This window comes from Grampus griseus (genome assembly GCF_964374135.1).
Source record: "Grampus griseus genome assembly, chromosome: X".
NCBI classification, from domain to species: Eukaryota; Metazoa; Chordata; class Mammalia; order Artiodactyla; family Delphinidae; genus Grampus; species Grampus griseus.
Window position 1 is genome coordinate 115,130,104 of NC_138999.1, and position 19,117 is coordinate 115,149,220.

The 19,117-nt window shown below is 38.7% G+C and overlaps 1 protein-coding gene across 6 annotated transcripts in view; it reads right to left on the bottom strand.

Moving 5' to 3' along the window:
* Positions 1-19,117, bottom strand: part of PABIR2 (PABIR family member 2) — an 80,394-nt gene that overhangs the window by 43,368 nt on the left and 17,909 nt on the right. For 2 of the 6 annotated variants that reach the window (XM_082681633.1, XM_082681632.1), the window contains exon 10: positions 13,377-15,182. The exons of 1 other annotated variant lie outside the window; for it this stretch is intronic. In XM_082681633.1, coding sequence (XP_082537759.1) covers positions 15,113-15,182 — 70 coding nt within the window. In that variant the 3' untranslated portion in view covers positions 13,377-15,112. Of the gene's footprint in view, positions 1-10,007; positions 10,091-13,376; positions 15,183-15,731; positions 16,125-19,117 lie in introns of those variants that run through there. 3 more of the 6 variants (XM_082681630.1, XM_082681629.1, XM_082681631.1) reach the window with 2 other exon arrangements.

A 19,117-nucleotide genomic window follows, 5' to 3' on the forward strand; every position in this document is an offset into this window, starting at 1 on the left:
TTTTTTTCCCTTTGGCTTTTTTTTTTCTTTCAGCAGACACGTTGCTCTGCTGATTAGAAAGCTAAGAAAGTGGATAGGTAGAAATATATAGCTTATTCAGCCAAAGGAAAGTTAAAGTAATGCAGACAACACATTGCATAGTGCCTGATTTGGTTACACTTAATTTAAAGACCACCAGGTCCTGACCAATGCTCTTTCCCCCCAAGCTTTATTGAAATATAGTTGACAAATAAAATTGTAATATATTTAAAGTGTACAACATGATGATTTGATATATGTATATGCAGGGAAATGATTACCACAATCAAGTTAAGGAACAATAAACATAATTCTTTTTTTTTTTTTTTTTTTTTTTGCGGTACGCGGGCCTCTCACTGTTGTGGCCTCTCCCGTTGCGGAGCACAGGCTCCGGACGTGCAGGCTCAGGGCCATGGCTCACGGGCCCAGCCGCTCCGCGGCATGTGGGATCTTCCCGGACCGGAGCATGAACCCGTGTCCCCTGCATCAGCAGGCGGACTCTCAACCACTGCACCACCAGGGAAGCCCCGTAATTCCTTTTTTTGTGTGAGAATGCTTACCATCTACTCTCTTGGCAAATTTTAAGTCCACAACACAGTATCATTAACTATAGTCACCATGCGGTACATTAGATCCTCAGAACTTACTCATCTTTTAACTGGAAGTTTGTCCCCTTTGACCAACATCTCGCCATTTCCTCCACCCCCAGCCCCTCACAACCACCATTCTCTGTTTCTATGAGTTTGACTTTTTTTTTAGATTCCACATATAAGGGATGCCATACAATGATTCTCTGTCTCCTGACCAGTGCTCTTGAAATGTAAATTCACTATCCAAAACCCACAAGTGAATCCAAAACACTGGGAAACAGGAGAAATTTACGCTGGACAGATGTGGGCAGTCCCCAAACTCAGTGATCTTTGACAGCTACAAGGTCAAGGCAGTTTTTCAAAGTGATTTGTACAAAGTTTGCTTGTAAAAGAAAAAACATTTTTTAAGAGGGCATTCAGTTATATCCGAGGTAATCAAAGTAGCAAAAATAATCTCCAAAGTCAGCATTTACTAGGCAATTTGGGTTAAAATGTTATAAAAGGCAGACTGTTTGGGCTAGTACATCTGCCTCTCTTGCACTTGAAGAAAATTTGTAGATGAAGAAACTGCCTTAAAAAAAAAAAAAAAGAAAGAAAAGCCTCCTTTCCCACAGCCTTCTGCCAAACAGATTCTGTTGCTAGGTAAACAGAAGCTACCAACAATTTATGTACCAATATATATAGCAAATTATAGCTGAGAGGAAGCTTGCTAGCTTATGAAACAGATGGTGATTTGTTGTGGCTCGGGAGAGAACAGGGTTTTGCCATGATGAGCCCCTGCTAGTCTCTCTGACAATTTCCTAGCCTAATAAACACTCTGACTTTGTATGTTATGAAGTTGGATGAGAGTGGAATCATGTAGAAAAGAAAGGAAAAGTTGGAAGGAATGGCAAAGACAATGCTCTTTGAGAGAAGGAATTATGGGTTTTAAACTTTGTGTTTAAATATGAGATATCAGTAGAAAGTAAACCAACACAGCTTGTAATATAACCCCCAGACTTGCCATCTGGGTTGAAGTCAAATTGAATAAGCCCAAGAACATCAACTCCGCTTCTCTAGCACTATGAAAAATTTCAGAAAGTCTGGTCAAGCAATCAGAAGCAAGAACAAGAGGGTGTAATCTTCTGTGAACATCTGTAACTAGAGAATATACCACGCTTATTAAGATTGTGTCAAAAGAAATTTCATCGAGTTAAGGCCCTTGCAGCTCACATTTCTCATCCAAACTAAACTAGTGTTTGTTCAATAAGCAACTGGTTCACAACTGGACTTAAACTGTCTCCCCACATCCTGGAACAAACTGTTGAACCACACTCAGATCCACACTGACATCTGCAGGTAATCAAAACAGGACTTCTATGAATTGATTTCTAGACGCAGATTCTCAAACCATTCACCACAGTAGTGTGCGAACCCATAAAACCTAAATACCCTGGATGACTATTTCTTTAAAAAATACTCTCTATCTTTAAGTGCTTTCATAGACTAAAATATTGTATATAGAGTATGAACTCCATTATCTAGAAAAAACCCCACAAACATATAGTTATTTCCACCTGGTGTAATTATGGTGATTTTAATTTTCACTTTAAACTTTGCCTTCAATTTTCCATTACTTTTCAGATATTCTCCAATGAGTGTATAGTCCTTTTACAATTAGTTATTGAAAGGCTGCTACCTCGATTTTATTTTTTTAATTGTCAATATCAGCATTTTAATGAGTTATTAAAAATAAAATCATGCATAATATCCTCAACAGGCAAAGGTTACAATTATATGTAACATAAATATATAAAGGAAGCTGTAAGATGAAGGCATTTTTTTTTAAAGATACGGATAAATAGTCAAGACAATAAATTGTTTTTTAAATATGCGTTTGAAAGAAAATCTAGGGAAAATAAGGTACAAAAAGCGATGGTCTCATTTAAAAAAGGATTTTCATATGTCCTAGCTAATAAGCACTAAATATGTTATATATATGAGTGAAGAGGAAGATTTTTAAAGGATAAGTAAAGTTAATGAGGTAAAGAAAAACACAAAGGATACATTATGGCAATTGAAAAATAGTGTACTAAGGAAAAACATGCCAAACGAGTTGAATCAGGAGGACACACTATAAAAAACAAAGCAACAAACACCCAAACAAAAAATCATTTGAAAATAGTTTACACACATTCTTCCAAAATTGATGCATGTTAGTGTTTGTACTAACATGACAATGTCTATGGGATTTTTAATGTTCATGTTTATTCTTCTCCTAAAATATGGTTCCTATTGCAGAAATTAATATTAATCTAAATTTTCTTCTTCCCATACGTCAGTGAATGAAGAAAAATAACAATTCTCACACAATCGTCAAAAAATATTCTGTTACCAAAAAAATTCTCTAACCAAAGGAATAAATGATAGATATGGCATATCTCCAGTACAACTTTGTTGATAATTCATTTTCCACACACCTCTGGATACTACTGTATCTTTTTTTTTTAATTAATTTATTTATTTTTGCTGTGTTGGGTCTTTGTTTCTGTGCAAGGGCTTTGTCTAGTTGTGGCAAGCAGGGACCACTCTTCATCGCGGTGTGCGGGCCTCTCACTATTGTGGCCTCTTTTGTTGCATAGCACAGGCTCCAGACGCGCAGGCTCAGTAGTTGTGGCTCACGGGCCTAGTTGCTCCACGGCATGTGGGATCCTCCCAGACCAGGGCTCGAACCCATGCCCCCTGCATTAGCAGGCAGATTCTCAACCACTGCGCCACCAGGGAAGCCCCTACCGTATCTTTTAATAGCCTCTCTAGTGCGACCGCTACCTCAATTTTAACCTCAAACCCCTAGTTGTCCCAGGTCAATTTGTATTCACATTCATCAAAGCCTTTAAAAAAAATCCTGCAAAATGTTTTTCTGTGGTAAACTGCTACTAAGCAGCATGCTTATTTATATAGGCCATCAAAACTCCTAAAGACACACAAAGATAAGGAGAAAGCAGATTTGTAGAGTCTAACATACGTGATTTTTCTATAGTGCCTTTCAACTGAGTGAAATTTCAAAGTAACGTTTATTGGATCAATCTATAATTACTGTATTAGAGAAAACAGGATCTATTACCAAGAGGCTCCTTTTACAATGACTGTCTGGGGGAAAGCCTGTTTTTCTGGGCTTGTGAAATCAAGTGACTCATTAAATTTCTGAGGTAAAAAATCAACATTTGAAGAAAGCCTTATTCTACATGTTAAAAATTAAGTGTAATAGAAAAATACACCTAGGGTTTCTGGTGGTAGGGAGAAAAAAGACAATTGCTTAAGGGTTTATTAACAAATTCAATCGATAGGCACTCATAAACCTGCAGGCCCTCAGCTTACAAGTGTGCTACATTTCAAACGTTTATTGGTATATTTATTTTTTGGTGCCTGCAAAGCGTCTTCTTGAGGAAACAAAGTCATGGTAGTTAGAGTCCCAAGTTAATTCACAAAAGTAAAGCTAAAGTACTGAAGGTTTGCAACGAAATTCTAAGAAGTAGTTTTAGTAATAAGGTCAAACAAATGCTGGAATGATTTCAACAATAAATTATTTTTCAGTTTTCCTGTTTTGGTACATGAGAGAATAATTATAGAAAGATAAGAAAGGCGGACCTTTTCAAGCACTTTAGATATTAACATTTAAGTTCCCTTTAAAACTTGCAACTTTTTAAAATTTATGCTTCTTGGCCATACTTGAAGTTTTACTTTAGTTAACAAATGGACACAAGATGGAAATTAGGGAGAAAAATTAGGAGAGGGATTTTGATATGGAAACTGGGCAAGAACTGAAGCAGAAGGGGGGAGAGGGAACTAAAGAAAACATAGGGGTTGCCTCCACTTCATTCATTCATTCATTCGTTTGACTGTTAAGTGGCAGGCCCCATTGGTAAGTATAAGGACCGAGTAGTTCATCATTCATTCAACCATTCGCCCTCCTCCCCAAGTGACCCAGATAGTCAAGTTGACTGCATATTTTGAAAAAACATATTTGCATCTTTCATACTGTGTGTGAAGTTGAGTAGCTTTTCATATATTTAAGGCTCATTTCTTCTGTGAACTGTGTTTTCATATTTTTGCCCATTTTCCTCTTGTGAGTTTTAGCCTACCCCCCGCTCTGAAATTTGAGTTCTTTATATATGTATTTGGGATATTAGCCATTTAGATAAGTATTTCTCCCAGTTTTGTTGTGTTTCTTTCGACTGTGCTTATGTGGTGTTTTTGTCTGTCTGTTTGTTTGTTTTTGTTGGGGGTCTTTTGCCACGCAACAGGTTTCTATTTTTATGTAGCCTTTACTTTTATGTAGTTGAAATTATCCATCTTTTTCATTGTATCTGGATTTGGAGTCATACTTCGAAAGGCTTTCCCTATACCCAGGTTATAAAGGATTTCATCCATGTTTTCTTATATTACTTACATGGTTTCATTTTTTAACATTTAGATCCACTTGGAGTTTATTCCAGTGTACAGTGTGAGGTATGGAACCAAATTATCTATTTTTACAGCAATCCATTATCCCAACAGCATTTATTAAAAAGTCCAGGGCTTCCCTGGTGGCGCAGGGGTTGAGACTCCGCCTGCCGATGCAGGGGACACGGGTTCGTGCCCCGGTCCAGGAAGATCCTACATGCCGCGGAGTGGCTGGCCCCATGAGCCATGGCCGCTGAGCCTGTGCATCCAGAGCCTGTGCTCCGCAACGGGAGAGGCCGCTACAGTGAGAGGCCCGCGTACCGCAAAAAAAAAAAAAAAAAAAAAAAAAGTCCATTTTTGCCCCAGTGATCTGGGTATACCACCTTTACTATATGTTAAATTTTACACTTGGTCTATGTCTGGACTTTCCGCTTTGCTCCAATGATCTGTCTGTTCACGCACCAGTATAATATAATAAAGGTAACAGGTTATAACACGTTGGTATGCAAAAAGGGGGGCAGCTTTCTTTACAGAAGAATGCTACCTAATAAATGTGGAAGGAATGACAGAATTAGTAAAATATTTTGCAGCCACCATCTTAAAAACTGACCCAGGGAGGCATCACTAATGGATGCTAAAACTATTGGGTGAAAGTTGTTGGGGAACAGGACATTTACATGGTCACATTTAATACTTTTAAAATACTAATTTAATATTAACTACAAAGGGGGAAAAGTACCTTTACAGTGGAGAAATCTGGAGAACACTACCTTGACTAAGTGACTGAACTTGGCATCACCAGTGGAACAACTGACATCATGTACCTCCTGATATGATGCAATGGGAATCACCTATGTGGTATTCTTGCCAAAAAGATTTAACTAATCTAATGTTTAATTGAATCTAATCATGAGGAAACAATCCAACAAATCCGAACAACAGGACCTCATACAAGACAATTGGCCCAGACTCTTCAAAATGAGTATTTCATGAAAGATGAAAGAAAGTGAGGGGACTGTTCTACATTAAAGAAAACTAAAGAAACATGAAAACTAAATGAATTTGCATGACCTTTGAGCCTAAATTTTGAATCCTCAATTGAAAAAAATTGATAAAATAATATTATTTAATTCACAGTCCATATTCAGATTTCCCAAATTGTCCCAATAATCTCTTTTAGATCAGGACCACCCAGCTCAACCACAGACTCATGAGAAAAAATGAACTGTTTAGTTTTAAGTCACTAAGGTTTCAGGGGGAAGGAGAGGGAGATTACACAGTAATAGCTTATATAAATATGCTACCATCTGTGTGAAATTTGGGAAAAAAGAATATATTGATGAATTTGTTTACATATATGCAAACTTTCTCTGTAAGGATACACAGGAACATAAAACCACAATTGCTGTGGGGAAGAGGAGCTATGGTGGCTGGGGGATGAAGACAGGAGGGAGACACTTCATTTTCTGCCCTATTGTACCTGTAGAATTTTAAACACATGAATGTATTTCCAATGAATGAATGAGTGAATGAATGAAATCTGTTTCTTTTACTCATGTCTTTCCAGGACCCTTGAATCATCTCTAGTGGTAATGGGAACTCTCATACCCTACTGATGAGAGTATAAATTGGTACAATCTTGGTGGGGTGGAGGTGTGGCTTTAAGAAATGCCTATAACGTAAGGTCAGACACTATAAAACTCTTCAAGGAAAACATAGGCAGAACGCTCTATGACATAAATCACAGCAAGATCCTTTCTGACCCACCTCCTAGAGAAATGGAAATAAAAACAAAAATAAACAAATGGGGCCTAATGAAACTTAAAAGCTTTTGCACAGCAAAGGAAACCGTAAACAAGACGAAAAGACAACCCTCAGAATGGGAGAAAATATTTGCAAATGAAGCAACTGACAAAGGATTAATCTCCAAAACATACAAGCAACTCATGCAGCTCAATATCAAAAAAACAAACAACCCAATCCAAAAATGGGCAGAAGACCTAAATAGACATTTCTCCAAAGAAGATATACAGATGGCCAAGAGGCATATGAAAGGATGCTCAACATCACTAATCATCAGAGAAATGCAAATCAAAACTACAATGAGGTATCACCTCACACCAGTCAGAATGGCCATCATCAAAAAAATCTAGAAATAATAAATGCTGGAGAGGGTGTGGAGGAAAGGGAACCCTCTTGCACTGTTGGTGGGAATGTAAATTGATACAGCCACTATGGAGAACAGTATGGAGGTTCCTTAAAAGTTAAAAATGGAACTACCATAGGACCCAGCAATCCCACTACTGGGCATATACCCTGAGAAAACCATAATTCAAAAAGAGTCATGTACCACAATGTTCATTGCAACTCTATTTACAATAGCCAGGACATGGAAGCAACCTAAGTGTCCATTGACAGAAGAATGGATAAAGAAGATACAATGGAATATTACTCAGCCATAAAAAGAAACGAAATCAAGTTATTTGTAGTGAGGTGGATGCACCTAGAGTCTGTCATACAGAGTGAAGTAAGTCAGAAAGAGAAACAGAAATACCATATGCTAACACACATATATATGGAATCTAAAAAAATAAAATGGTTCTGAAGAACCCAGGGGCAGGACAGGAATAAAGACTCAGATGTAGAGAATGGACTTGAGGACACGGGGAGTGGGAAGGGTAAGCTGGGACAAAGTGAGAGAGTGGCATGGACATATCTACACTACCAAATGTAAAATAGATAGCTAGTGGGAAGCAGCCGCATAGCACAGGGAGAGCAGTTCGGTGCTTTGTGACCACATAGAGGGGTCGGATAGGGAGGGTGGGAGGGAGACGCAAGAAGGAGGGGATATGGGGACATATGTATACGTATAGCTGATTTACTTTGTTATAAAGCAGAAACTAACACACCATTGTAAAGCAATTATACTCCAATAAAGATGTTAAACAAAAGAAATGCCGATAAAATATGCAAATACATATGCAATACATAGACTATCTCCAGAAGAACCCACCAGAAGCTGATAACACTGGTTGCTTTTGAGGAAGGACCTTATGGGACTGGGAATCCAGGGTAGAAGGAAGACTGACTTTTCCCTCTATGCCCTTTTTATTCTTTGAATTTTTATGCTGAACTTGTATTACCTTTTCAAAAGGAGCATAATAAAATAAAATGCACATACCCTTTGACTCAACTATTTATCACTTCTAAGATTCTCTCCTGCAGAAATACTTACAGAAACAAAGATCTTACTTGTGTATACTAATAAAGTATAAGGAACCTAAATGACCATCAGTTAAGGATTAGTTAAATAAATTATGGAATGTTCATACATGGGAATACTATACAATTGCTAAAAATGAACCCATAAATCATCACCCAGGCTGACATAGAATATTCCAGAAATCCAGAAGCATTCCCTAATGCCTGCATCCAGCTTTTCCCACCCTGTAAGTTACTACAAACTGAATAAACCCATGTAACCATCACCCAGGTCACACAGAACACTCCAGAACACTTGAGGCGCCCCCAATGCCCACTTCTAGCCGTTCGCCCCCTGTGAATGACCACAAGCTGAATAAACCCATGTAACCATCATCCAGATCACACAGAACATTCCACAGACCATCCAGTTTGTAATAATTCATCAAGCTGTACACTTCTTTGTATGTATGTTATACTTCAATAAAAAGTGTGAAAATATGCATGTGTGTCTGTTATAAATATGTTCACATATATAGAGAAAAAGGTAATTAGGCATACAAATCAAACTATGGATGAAAAGGCTACGGGGGGAGGCATTTATTTACTTTGCATACTTCTATAAGGTTTAAACTTTATAATGAATTTTTCCCTTCACAATTTATAATTTTAAAATGAAGAAAAATAATGAAGAAAAACACTTTTTAAAAAGAAAATAATTTTAAACACTGCTATGAAATGTTAGTTTTGTCTTAGAGGAGGAAATATACAACATCAGGGTTTTAAATCCTAAAATTCGTGACCACTACCTACAACAGCCAGTCCCCCGTCCTCCCAATCCAACCCCATAGGTCCTGGAGGGAGATAAATGTCTGAAGAATAGATTCAGACAAAGAAACACTTGACTAGCTCGGTCTTTCACCTCAGACTTCAGTGTAGTCACCGAAGGGATTAGACTAAAACTTCCTTTTGCCCAAACCAGGCAGGCCTCAGTGACCCAGACGACAAGCTTCTTTCTCTGAGGGCTACATTCTGACCTTAGCTTTGGAGCTCTCACCACTACTTTAGTCCGAAGAGATGGTTAAGGAAACAAACTGAAGAAAAACCACACCTAGGGAAGGCAAGAAACCATTTAGGGTGACTGACTAGTCCCAGTTTGCCCAGGATTTTCCTTGTGTTAGCACTGAAAGTCCCCAGAAAACCCTTCAGTTCCAAGCAAACCAGGACCTAGGAAATCAGGCCTCAAGTGCTTTTTAGGCCTCTTCTCCCTGAGCCCCAACCAAGTTCCCCTTTGATCTGCAAGGTGAGGGGGAGTGTCTTCTCCTCAGAAGCTAAAGGAGAGATGCCAGACTTCTCTTACCACACTTTATAGGAGAAGAGCTAGCAGAATCAGAATCCCAGAAAGAGGGTCCAAAGAGGCACCCCAAAGAGCATTTCACACAGATTCAACAGCTTTTAACCTCTTCATATCAACAATTCCACACATCATTGTGACCCAATCCAATCCACTCCTGGATCAAAGTTCTGATTTATATTTTACTTTGAAGATTTTGGCTATACCTAGCTAGCTATTACTCAGACTCCTGTTTACTGAAGATGTTTCTTTTAGTGAACTCACTTTTTCTTTGAAACATTTATCTTTAAAATACATCTTTAAAAATATTATTTTCTAAGTTTATTTTAACAGAACACTTCCCATCACTTTCATAAATGGAAAATTGGTATCACATGCCACAAACAGAAGGTACATATTAGGTACATATGAATAACTATTACCTAGACGGAGTACTCCTTGATGAAGATTCCTCATGCAAGTTTCCCTCAGGAATGCCTGGAACGCAAGAAGCTTGGTGCTCCTCCTAGAGGTCAGAGTGCGTGGTTAACACTGCTCTGGGAGTTTCTTCCAGCTCCTTCTATAGGTTAACCCTCCCCCGTGACTTTCTTTCAGCTCCCTCTACAGGTTGGAGTGATTATCTTTCAGCTCCCTCTGTGGGTTAGAGTGGGGGGAGGAGGGTTATTGTTCAACAAAATTTTATTGAGTGACTACTATGTTGTAGATACAGCACTGAGGATACAGGGGAGAACATGGGAACAATTTCGTATCGTAATTGAGCACGGATAGGGAAAGAAGGGAAAGATGAAGTTAGAAGATTTGGGCACAGACTGTACTGTCTCTATTTCCTAAACCCCTGTTTATTCAAGCCATTGCAATCTGACTTTTGTTCCTTCCACCTCACCAAAAGTACGCTCATGAAAGTCTCTAGGGGACTTCCTAATGATCGGATCCAATGGGAAGTTTTGCATCCTCATCTTAAGTGACCCTGGACACGACTCCCTCCTTAGCTTTGCTGACAGCGTTAGCTGGTTTCTCCAAGGTTTTCTCCTATCCCTCTTGCCACCCCAGCTCTCCTTCAACCTGCCTCTTATATGTTGATGCTTGTCAGGATTTTGTCCTTAACCCTCTTCTCCATAAATCTCCCTTCTTACGTCTACACCCATAGCTCCCACTTACATAAGCTAAAGACTCCCAAATCCTGAAAGACCAGAGGTGCCTCTATTTCTCTCTCCAACCCCATTTCTCATGTTAGCAAATTACTTGTATGACTGTGAGAGTGCCTTGGTCTCTTCTTCCTGTATCCGATTTCCCTCTCACTTCTCCCTCCACCTGAGGTTTGTTCTTCGATTCAGCTTCAGCTTCCCAGTGTTCTGGGAAGGACTCCAGAAGCACAGCCTGGGTGCTCTCCCTTTGTGCTCCCCAAAACACTAGAATTGGTGCTTCTAATGGTCAGCGTACCTCTGTTTATTTCACTAGGCTGGTCACCTTGAAGGTACTGACTGCATCTGCATTTACAGTTCCCAGCACAGGGCTCAATAAATACTTTTAAATTGATGAATATAAGAAATCCATGAGCTGTGAACAGGTAAACATGGAGGAAGAGAAGCTTGGGGATGGCTGGGGTACGTCTGAGAAAGGGATATTTAAAACTTGAGTATTTAGAATACTATTCCCTTTCCCTTCCTCCTATGGAGGCAGCCAGGGCTGGAGGGGCCGAGGGGGCATTGATGTGTCAGGGTCAGAAATTGGTTACATACAGGAGAAATGAGCAATTGTATTGAGGATAAAGGGAAACAGGCTTGTCACTATCCGAGAATAGTTACAAATATGGATAGGACGGATGCTGGAATGAACTCGGTAGTGTTGAACTGGAATCAGAGATACTCATGGTCTTTAATAGATGATCAGATATACATATGTGTGTATATATAAATATACATTTACATGTATTTTCTGTGTTGAGAGGGCCTTTATTTATTAATATTATTATTTTTTCGGCTGTGCCGCACAGCTTGCAAGATCTGTTCCCCGAACAGGGATTGAACCCAGGCCATGGCAGTGAAAGCCCAGAATCCTAACCACTAGGCCACCAGGGAAGTCCCGAGAGGGACTTTAAACCATAATGCTCAAGTAGCAGTGATTATACCTAGTGCCTATATTTTGGTAATTGTACCAAATACCATTCTCTATTAAAAGGAATCAAGGCTCCTTAGAGAAACAGCTGATCGCAGGGCTTGGGGCAAGGAAAGTATGAATCCGGGACATCTTATGCCAGAAAGTAAAACACTGCTCAAAAAATGATAGATTTGCCAAAAGGACACAGCAGCCAGCTTGGAGGGACTCTCACTGTCCATATCTGAGATGTGAATATCAAAAAAAAAGTCATGGTTATGAATAAAAACCCACTGACTAAAATAGGAGTCCACGAGTCCACAAGGATCAAATAAATGGTGGAGGAGGGAAAGTTCTTCTTTACACTAGAATGCCAATTGATAGGTGTAGAAGGAATAAGGGAAGTAGAGAATCACCATTGGGTAGTCATCATAACACTAGCAGGCAAGAAAGAGCAAAAGATACTAAAATTACTGGGGGAAAGTGATGAAAAACCAGGATATTTATAGTCTCAAAGTACTTCCACACAAAATATTTTACCCATTTCAGAGGGAAAACGCTAACTATGCAGTGGAGAAACACAGCAGACACCTCCTTAACCAAAGGATCAAGGGTCACCAGTAATAGGACGAAGTGGTACCATGTGCCTCCTGCAATGAGATGTTGAGAACACAACACCACTTCTGTGGTATTTCTGCCCAAAATGCATAACCTGAATTTAGTAACGAGGAAATATCAGTCAAATCTAAATTGAAGGACATTTTTCAAAATAACTGGCTAGTACTTCTCAAAACTATGAGGATCACAAAAGACAAGGAAAGACTGGGGGATTTCCAGGTTGAGGGAGACTAAAGACACATAATGAGTAAGTGTAACACATAATCCTGGATGGAATCCTGGGCCGGAAGGAAACTTTTTTCCCTCTTGCTAAAAGAGCCTTATTGGCACCACAGGCAAAATATGAACGGGGTCTGTACACTAGGTGGGATAGTTTTGTATCAAGGTTAATTTCCTGATTTTGATAGCTGCAATGTAGTCATGTAGAAATGTCCTTGTCTTTAGGAAATTTACAATGAAGCACTTAAGAGTAATGGGGTATCATGTCTGTATCTTATTCTCAGATGGTTCAGAAAAAATGTGACACACACATACAAATATACACAGACACATACATACATACAAGCGAGTGGGAGGGATGGTGAAACTAATGTGGTTAAATATCAACAACTGAGGAACCTGGGTGAAAAATATATGGGAGTTCTTTGGGCTATTCTTGCAACTTTTCTCTAAGTGTGAAATAAGATAGTTCATGTATTTTTTAAATACTGAAGAGTGAGTGTTTAAAGCCTGAGTCATGCATGAAAGGCTTTTATTTTTTGCCTGTCTACCCACCCCCCCACCTTGCTCCAAAAACAATTTAGAGTCTTATGAATATGTAAAAAAAAAAACACAAGATACAATAAATCCAAAACAAGTAAGAAATATGTGTAGCCTTGGCAAGAACCTTGTAAATTGTCAAATTCTACAAAATGCTCTTGAAAATTTGACAGATTATGTGGAGAGGTTTCTCTTTGTTTTGGGAAACAACCCAAACTTCAAAACAGCTATTAGTTCTTTTGTGTTCCCCATATCCTTTTATTCAAAACTTGACTGCAATTAGACACAGAGAATGCAATACTGGGATATGGATAGGCTTAAAAATTTTACAGAATTTTATGCATGTGTACACACTTTATTAAGTTTGCATTCTAAGATATACACAAGGTCAGCAGTTCACAAAACTTATTATTATTCCAAAAGCAGTTATCATGAAACACAGTGATTATATGTCAGTCAAGCAAAAAGAGCATCTAGTAAATTTTCTTATCATATCATCTCTTATACTTGTTTTCAAATAGAAGCCTGAAATATGATATCATATCAGAATAGGAAGAGAGAATTTTACTTTATAATGATCACTTTTCAAATATTAGACTTTATATAAAAATAAAGGAGTACTGTCAACAAAGCTCACCTGAAGGTTAGCATCTCTATCTTTTACGTAATCCGAAACAACCCCTGCACAAACTTAATTTTCTAGTCACTTTAAACAATAAAAATGAACCTTGGCTTAAACAGTAAAGTCAGTTACCTTGCCTCCTAGTTCTCATAACAGAGGAACAACTGCATTTTCCTGTCCCAATTCTACCCCACCACTGAATTTCAAAAATAAATTTAAATATCATTACATTCTAAAGGTTATGTCTTAAGAGTCCTAAATTAGAGCCAAAAAATGATGGCCAAAAGTGTCCCTTTAAGGCAAAGAAGACAGTAGAGAGCTGGTGGATAAATACCCTACAGGAGAAAACCATCTCTCAGTATTATATAGGCAGAGACTTTTAACATGGTTCTTTCACAAACAGAGTAAATACACTGCATACCACTGATGTAATTTTTCTTTGAAATGACATACTAGAGAACAACCTTCATAGTATATACATTCATGTTAGGTTTGAAGGATTATGGACTTTGCACAGGTGAAAGCCAATATGAGAAATAAAGCCACTAATGGCCATTATGGCAGTTATCACAATTTAAAATAAACAACACAGCTGATGCTACAACAGAACTACTTACTGCAAGCTAAGTGATGCTCTCTTATAATTCAGAGAGAATAGGTTTCCCTTCAAGCCCTACAGTATTACTAGTCTGTGGGTACCCTCAAAGCACATCATCTTCCTTTAAAATTCAACGACCTTTGCCTTCAAAAGACACAAATGCAGTAGTTTTCATTTCTTACATTCATTTAAAAATGGAATATTATGGTCCTAGCAGGCAAATTTGCATGTTAAATACAGACAATCCAACCACGATGTCTGAACATTAAAAGAGATCTATCACAACAGACATTTTGCACACAGTTTTAAATAATAAATAACACGGCAATAGATTACACTCAGGTTTTTAAAATAGCTCTATCGGGATTTTCCTCTTTTAAATGTTAAATAACTTATGGTACCGCAGACTTACTATCATGTACACTGTTGACAGCTCAAACAGCTTCTTAAAAGCAGAATGCACAATGACATTGACTTTGGCAGCTCCTAAAAGCTTCCTCATAGATATTAAACTGCGCTTCCCATAAGGCAGCATGTATAAGAACTGGACTCTGATTCTGGGGGCAACACAATAACCAAAATACAGTCGACAACACCACTCACCACACAACAAAACAAACAACTCCAATGACGAAAAAGTAATCAGAAAGAAGCAGCAATCAAAACGGTATGTGGCAATCAGACACATAAAGCCCGTTTTCTACCCTACCTTATGATATACATCTTTACAGCATGACACTGAACCCCAAGGCCCCTCAGGCCTCATTACACCACCCAAGACAAGCTGTCAAGCTCCGTGTACACTTTTCTACACAGTGGTTTGTGTGTAAATAACATTATTCATTCATTTGTAGATGCTCCACACATCTGGTCAAGGCAGGAATTTCTTCTCCTTGATAACACCACCTAGAAACATTAACAATATTTTATATATTCCTTAGGGCAACAGGTTTGAGGAGAACAATATCAACTGGGGTAGCTTAGTCATAAGAAGCTGTGGTGACTAATCCCGGCATCCTGTTAAGTCCGTTTACATTCTCAGCACTAAAATCAATCCTTGCATCCTACACTCCAACAGCAAAGAAGCAATATGCACAGTAATGAAAGCAACGACATGTTTTTTCCCCTTTGTGAGAAATGGCAAGGAAGCGGCTCAAACAGGAAAGGGAAACAAAATAATGTACTTTAAGCTGATGCAGAAAAATAAAAATTTATATCAAAAGCAACTCATCTAATATTGTGAGATAAAGAGATTTGAGACTTATGTAGTCAACAGAGAACAACAACAACAAAAATCTCTCAAGCAAGAGAATTTCTGATCAACTCTAGCTGTCATGACACTGCTGGGAAAAAGAACCATTGTTGAAGATACATATTAGTGCTTTCCTTAAATGTATAGACTCTAAAATACGTGCTCTTTGAAGCACTGAGAAAAAAAATATATATATATGTACTCTAAGCAATCAAAAATGAGTATTTGAGATTACATTACTAGCTCAAAATGAGATCAGCAAAAAGAGACCTAAGTAAGGTTACTACACTCATAAAATCAAACTTTAGAGAAGTGCCAAAAAAGAACGGCATCAAAATGGTTTAGATCAGTAACACTTTAATCCTCATTACGGATCAAAGTTCCCTGTGTTCCTCCCTGAATGTTTTCTGCAGGAAACAGCAGTTAGAACACTGAATCAGAAATGGGTAAGTCACTTGGGTGAGAGATCATCCATCAAGATGAACGGAGAGCATGAATTGGAGCATGCTACTGGAGCCTCTGCGGTTGTGCTGCCTTTAGCCAGTGAGTCTGAGGACAAGCCACTGCGGCTACTACTGCCATCCAAAATATCTGAACTGAGGACAAAGCAAAAAGAATTATAAGCAGATGCATCTATCAGGGTAAAGGCAAACATAACATGCAATGACATGGTTTCAAGAACTCACGGATCAGTACGGCATTGGTAAATCATAAAAAGCATAAAAGCAACAGCAAAACTAGAGGATGTACTATATTCAGATACCTGGGAGAGGACAACGTCAGAGAAATCCCAAGTTAAGACACGCAAGGTTCTGTATCATTTGGGTGCTCTCCTAGAGGCACCAGAAGGTCCAACATACCAGTAAGTGTTCCTCTTGACATGTCATGGTTTCCGTGAGGGAGTTCCCCTACCTTCCGCTCAAGCGACTTCTACCCTTATATTTCTCTTCTTTAAAAAATTGTTTTTATTTTTATACTTCTCTTCTTACCTTCAGCCTTCGAGTAAGAGGAGTGGTTACTCGTTGAGGTACCCTGGACTGTCGGAAGTATTCTAGCAAGTATACTGCTTCATGGTCCTTCCATTCCAGAACAGTCTTTCAACTGCTCTAGATTTTATCACTTCCCCACTCCCAAGAGCCCTTCGACTCAAATACACATTTTTTTCTAATTTCCTCCATTATTTGCCTTTTACGTTCTTCTCATTTTATGAATTTCTTAGACTATTTCCTTTCCTATTGCTTTCAAAACTCAAAGGTCTCCCTCCTATTTCTAAAAGACTTGTTTCTTTGATCCCTTCAGTTAACTTCTAGTCAAGCTTCTAATAGGAATGCTCTATATCCACAGACCCAATACCCTCACAGCCCATTTGCCTCTTGAATCCTGACAACTGGCTTGTGCTCCTGTTCTTCCACTAAGACTCCTGATCTGGTCATCAAGAGCGTCTAGAACCCAGCCTGGGGACACCTGACCCATCCAGCCCCGGCTCCCAGGGCTCCCAACAATCAAGCCAGCCTGCCTCATGAATCTGGCTACAGACTTTAGCGTTCACAATTGCCAGCCTTCACAATGTGACATGAGGCTGCCTTCCTGGCTACGATACCCATCAATACAACGTGTAAGCTCTGTGCTGTATATCTGGCCCGAATTCACTCATTCAGTCATTACATTTCTTCTAATATTTACTGAGTACCTGCCAAGTGCAGAATGTATGCCAGCTATTAGAAATACAATGGTATATAAGACAGACATGATCCCTGCCCTCATCTAATTTACAGTATAGTACAGGAGACAGTTATATAATCATGCTAATTAATATATAATTATAATTTGTGATCAAAGCAGTAAAGATATAAGGGACTCTGAGAGTATATAACATGGGTGACCTGATCTAATTTGGAGGAATACGGAGGAACAAGGCTCCCCCAAAGTGATATTTGAGCAGTTGTCTGAAAGATGAGTAGGCCTTAACTGGGTAAAGCTGGGGAAGAAGCAAGGTTATTTCTAGGAGCCAAAACCAGGCTAGTATGGCTATAGCACAGGGAGCAAGGAGAACATGATGAGAGAAAGCTGGCGAGGGAGTCAGGTAGTTTTAGGATCTACACAGACATACTTTTTTATTTTTGAAAAGGAAACAAAGCATAGAATTGGAGAAGGACTTGTGAATCAGCAAATATAGGTTCTAGTTTAAGTTTGATCACTAGCTCCTTTGCAAAAGCTCATCCTGGTCTAAACTGCCCTGAAACTCAATATTATGTCTTTAATATTATCGTTTTTATGAATTTCCAAGTTAATATATTTCCACTGTTAAGCAACCTATGATACATTTGGAAGTTTCTGGGCTCTGTACCACCCTTAATAAAATGTAACTTCCCCCAACCCAGCTTCTCTACTCTTATATTTCTTCAAAATGTCATTTCTTTCTTTTGCCTGTGGATTGTTTTCAGATGGAAACAGAATACAAATAGGCTTTGGAAAAGTAAAAATATCGGGTTGGCCAAAAGGTTCGTTCGTTTTTTCCCACAAGATGGCTCTAGTAGCGCTTAGTCATCTTTAATTTCATTCGAAACAATTTTGTTAGACTGTGTTGTGACAGCTGTCGTATCAGCGTGCATTTAAAAAATATCAAAATTGGTGAATTTTTGTGTAGCCATTTTAATATTGAAGATGGAAGAAAATAGCAACATTTTCGGCATATTATGCTTTATTATGTCAAGAAAGGTTAAAAACACAACTGAAACACACAAAAAAAGATTTGTGCAGTGTATAGAGAAGGTGCTGTGACTGATCAAATGTGTCAAAAGTGGTTTGCAAAGTTCTGTGCTGGAGATTTCTTGCTGGCCGATACTCCACAGTCGGGTAGACCAGTTGACGTTGATAGTGATCAAATCGAGACATTAACTGTAAACAATTAATGTTATACCACACGGGAGATAGCCGACGTACTCAAAATATCCAAATCAAGCGTTGAAAATCATTTGCACCAGCTTGGTTACGTTCATCACTTTGATGTTTGGGTTCCACTTAAGTTAAGCAAAAAAAAAAAAAAAAAAAAAAACCACCAAAAAACCAGTATTTCTGCATGCAATTCTCTATTTAAATGTTCTGTTTTTAAAACAAATTGTGTCGGGCAATGAAAAGTGGGTACTGTACAATAATGTGGAACAGAAGAAGAGATCGTGGGGCGAGCGAAATGAACCACCACCAACCACTTCAAAGGCCAGTCTCCATCCAAAGAACGTGATGGTGTGCATATGGTGGGATTGGAAGGGAGTCCTCTATCATCAGCTCCTTCTGGAAAACCAAATGATTAATTCCAACAAGTACCGCTCCTAATTAGACCAACTGAAAGCAGCACTTGACAAAAAGCGTCCAGAATCAGTCAACAGAAAACGCATCATCTTCCATCAGGATAACGCAGGACCGCATGTTTCTTTGACGACCAGGTAAAAACTGTTACAGCTTGGCTGGGAAGTTCTGATTCATCCGCCGTATTCACCAGACATTGCACCTTCGGAGTTCCATTGATTTCTGTCTTTACAAAATTCTCTTAATGGAAAAAATTTCAATTTCCTGGAAGACTGTAAAAGGC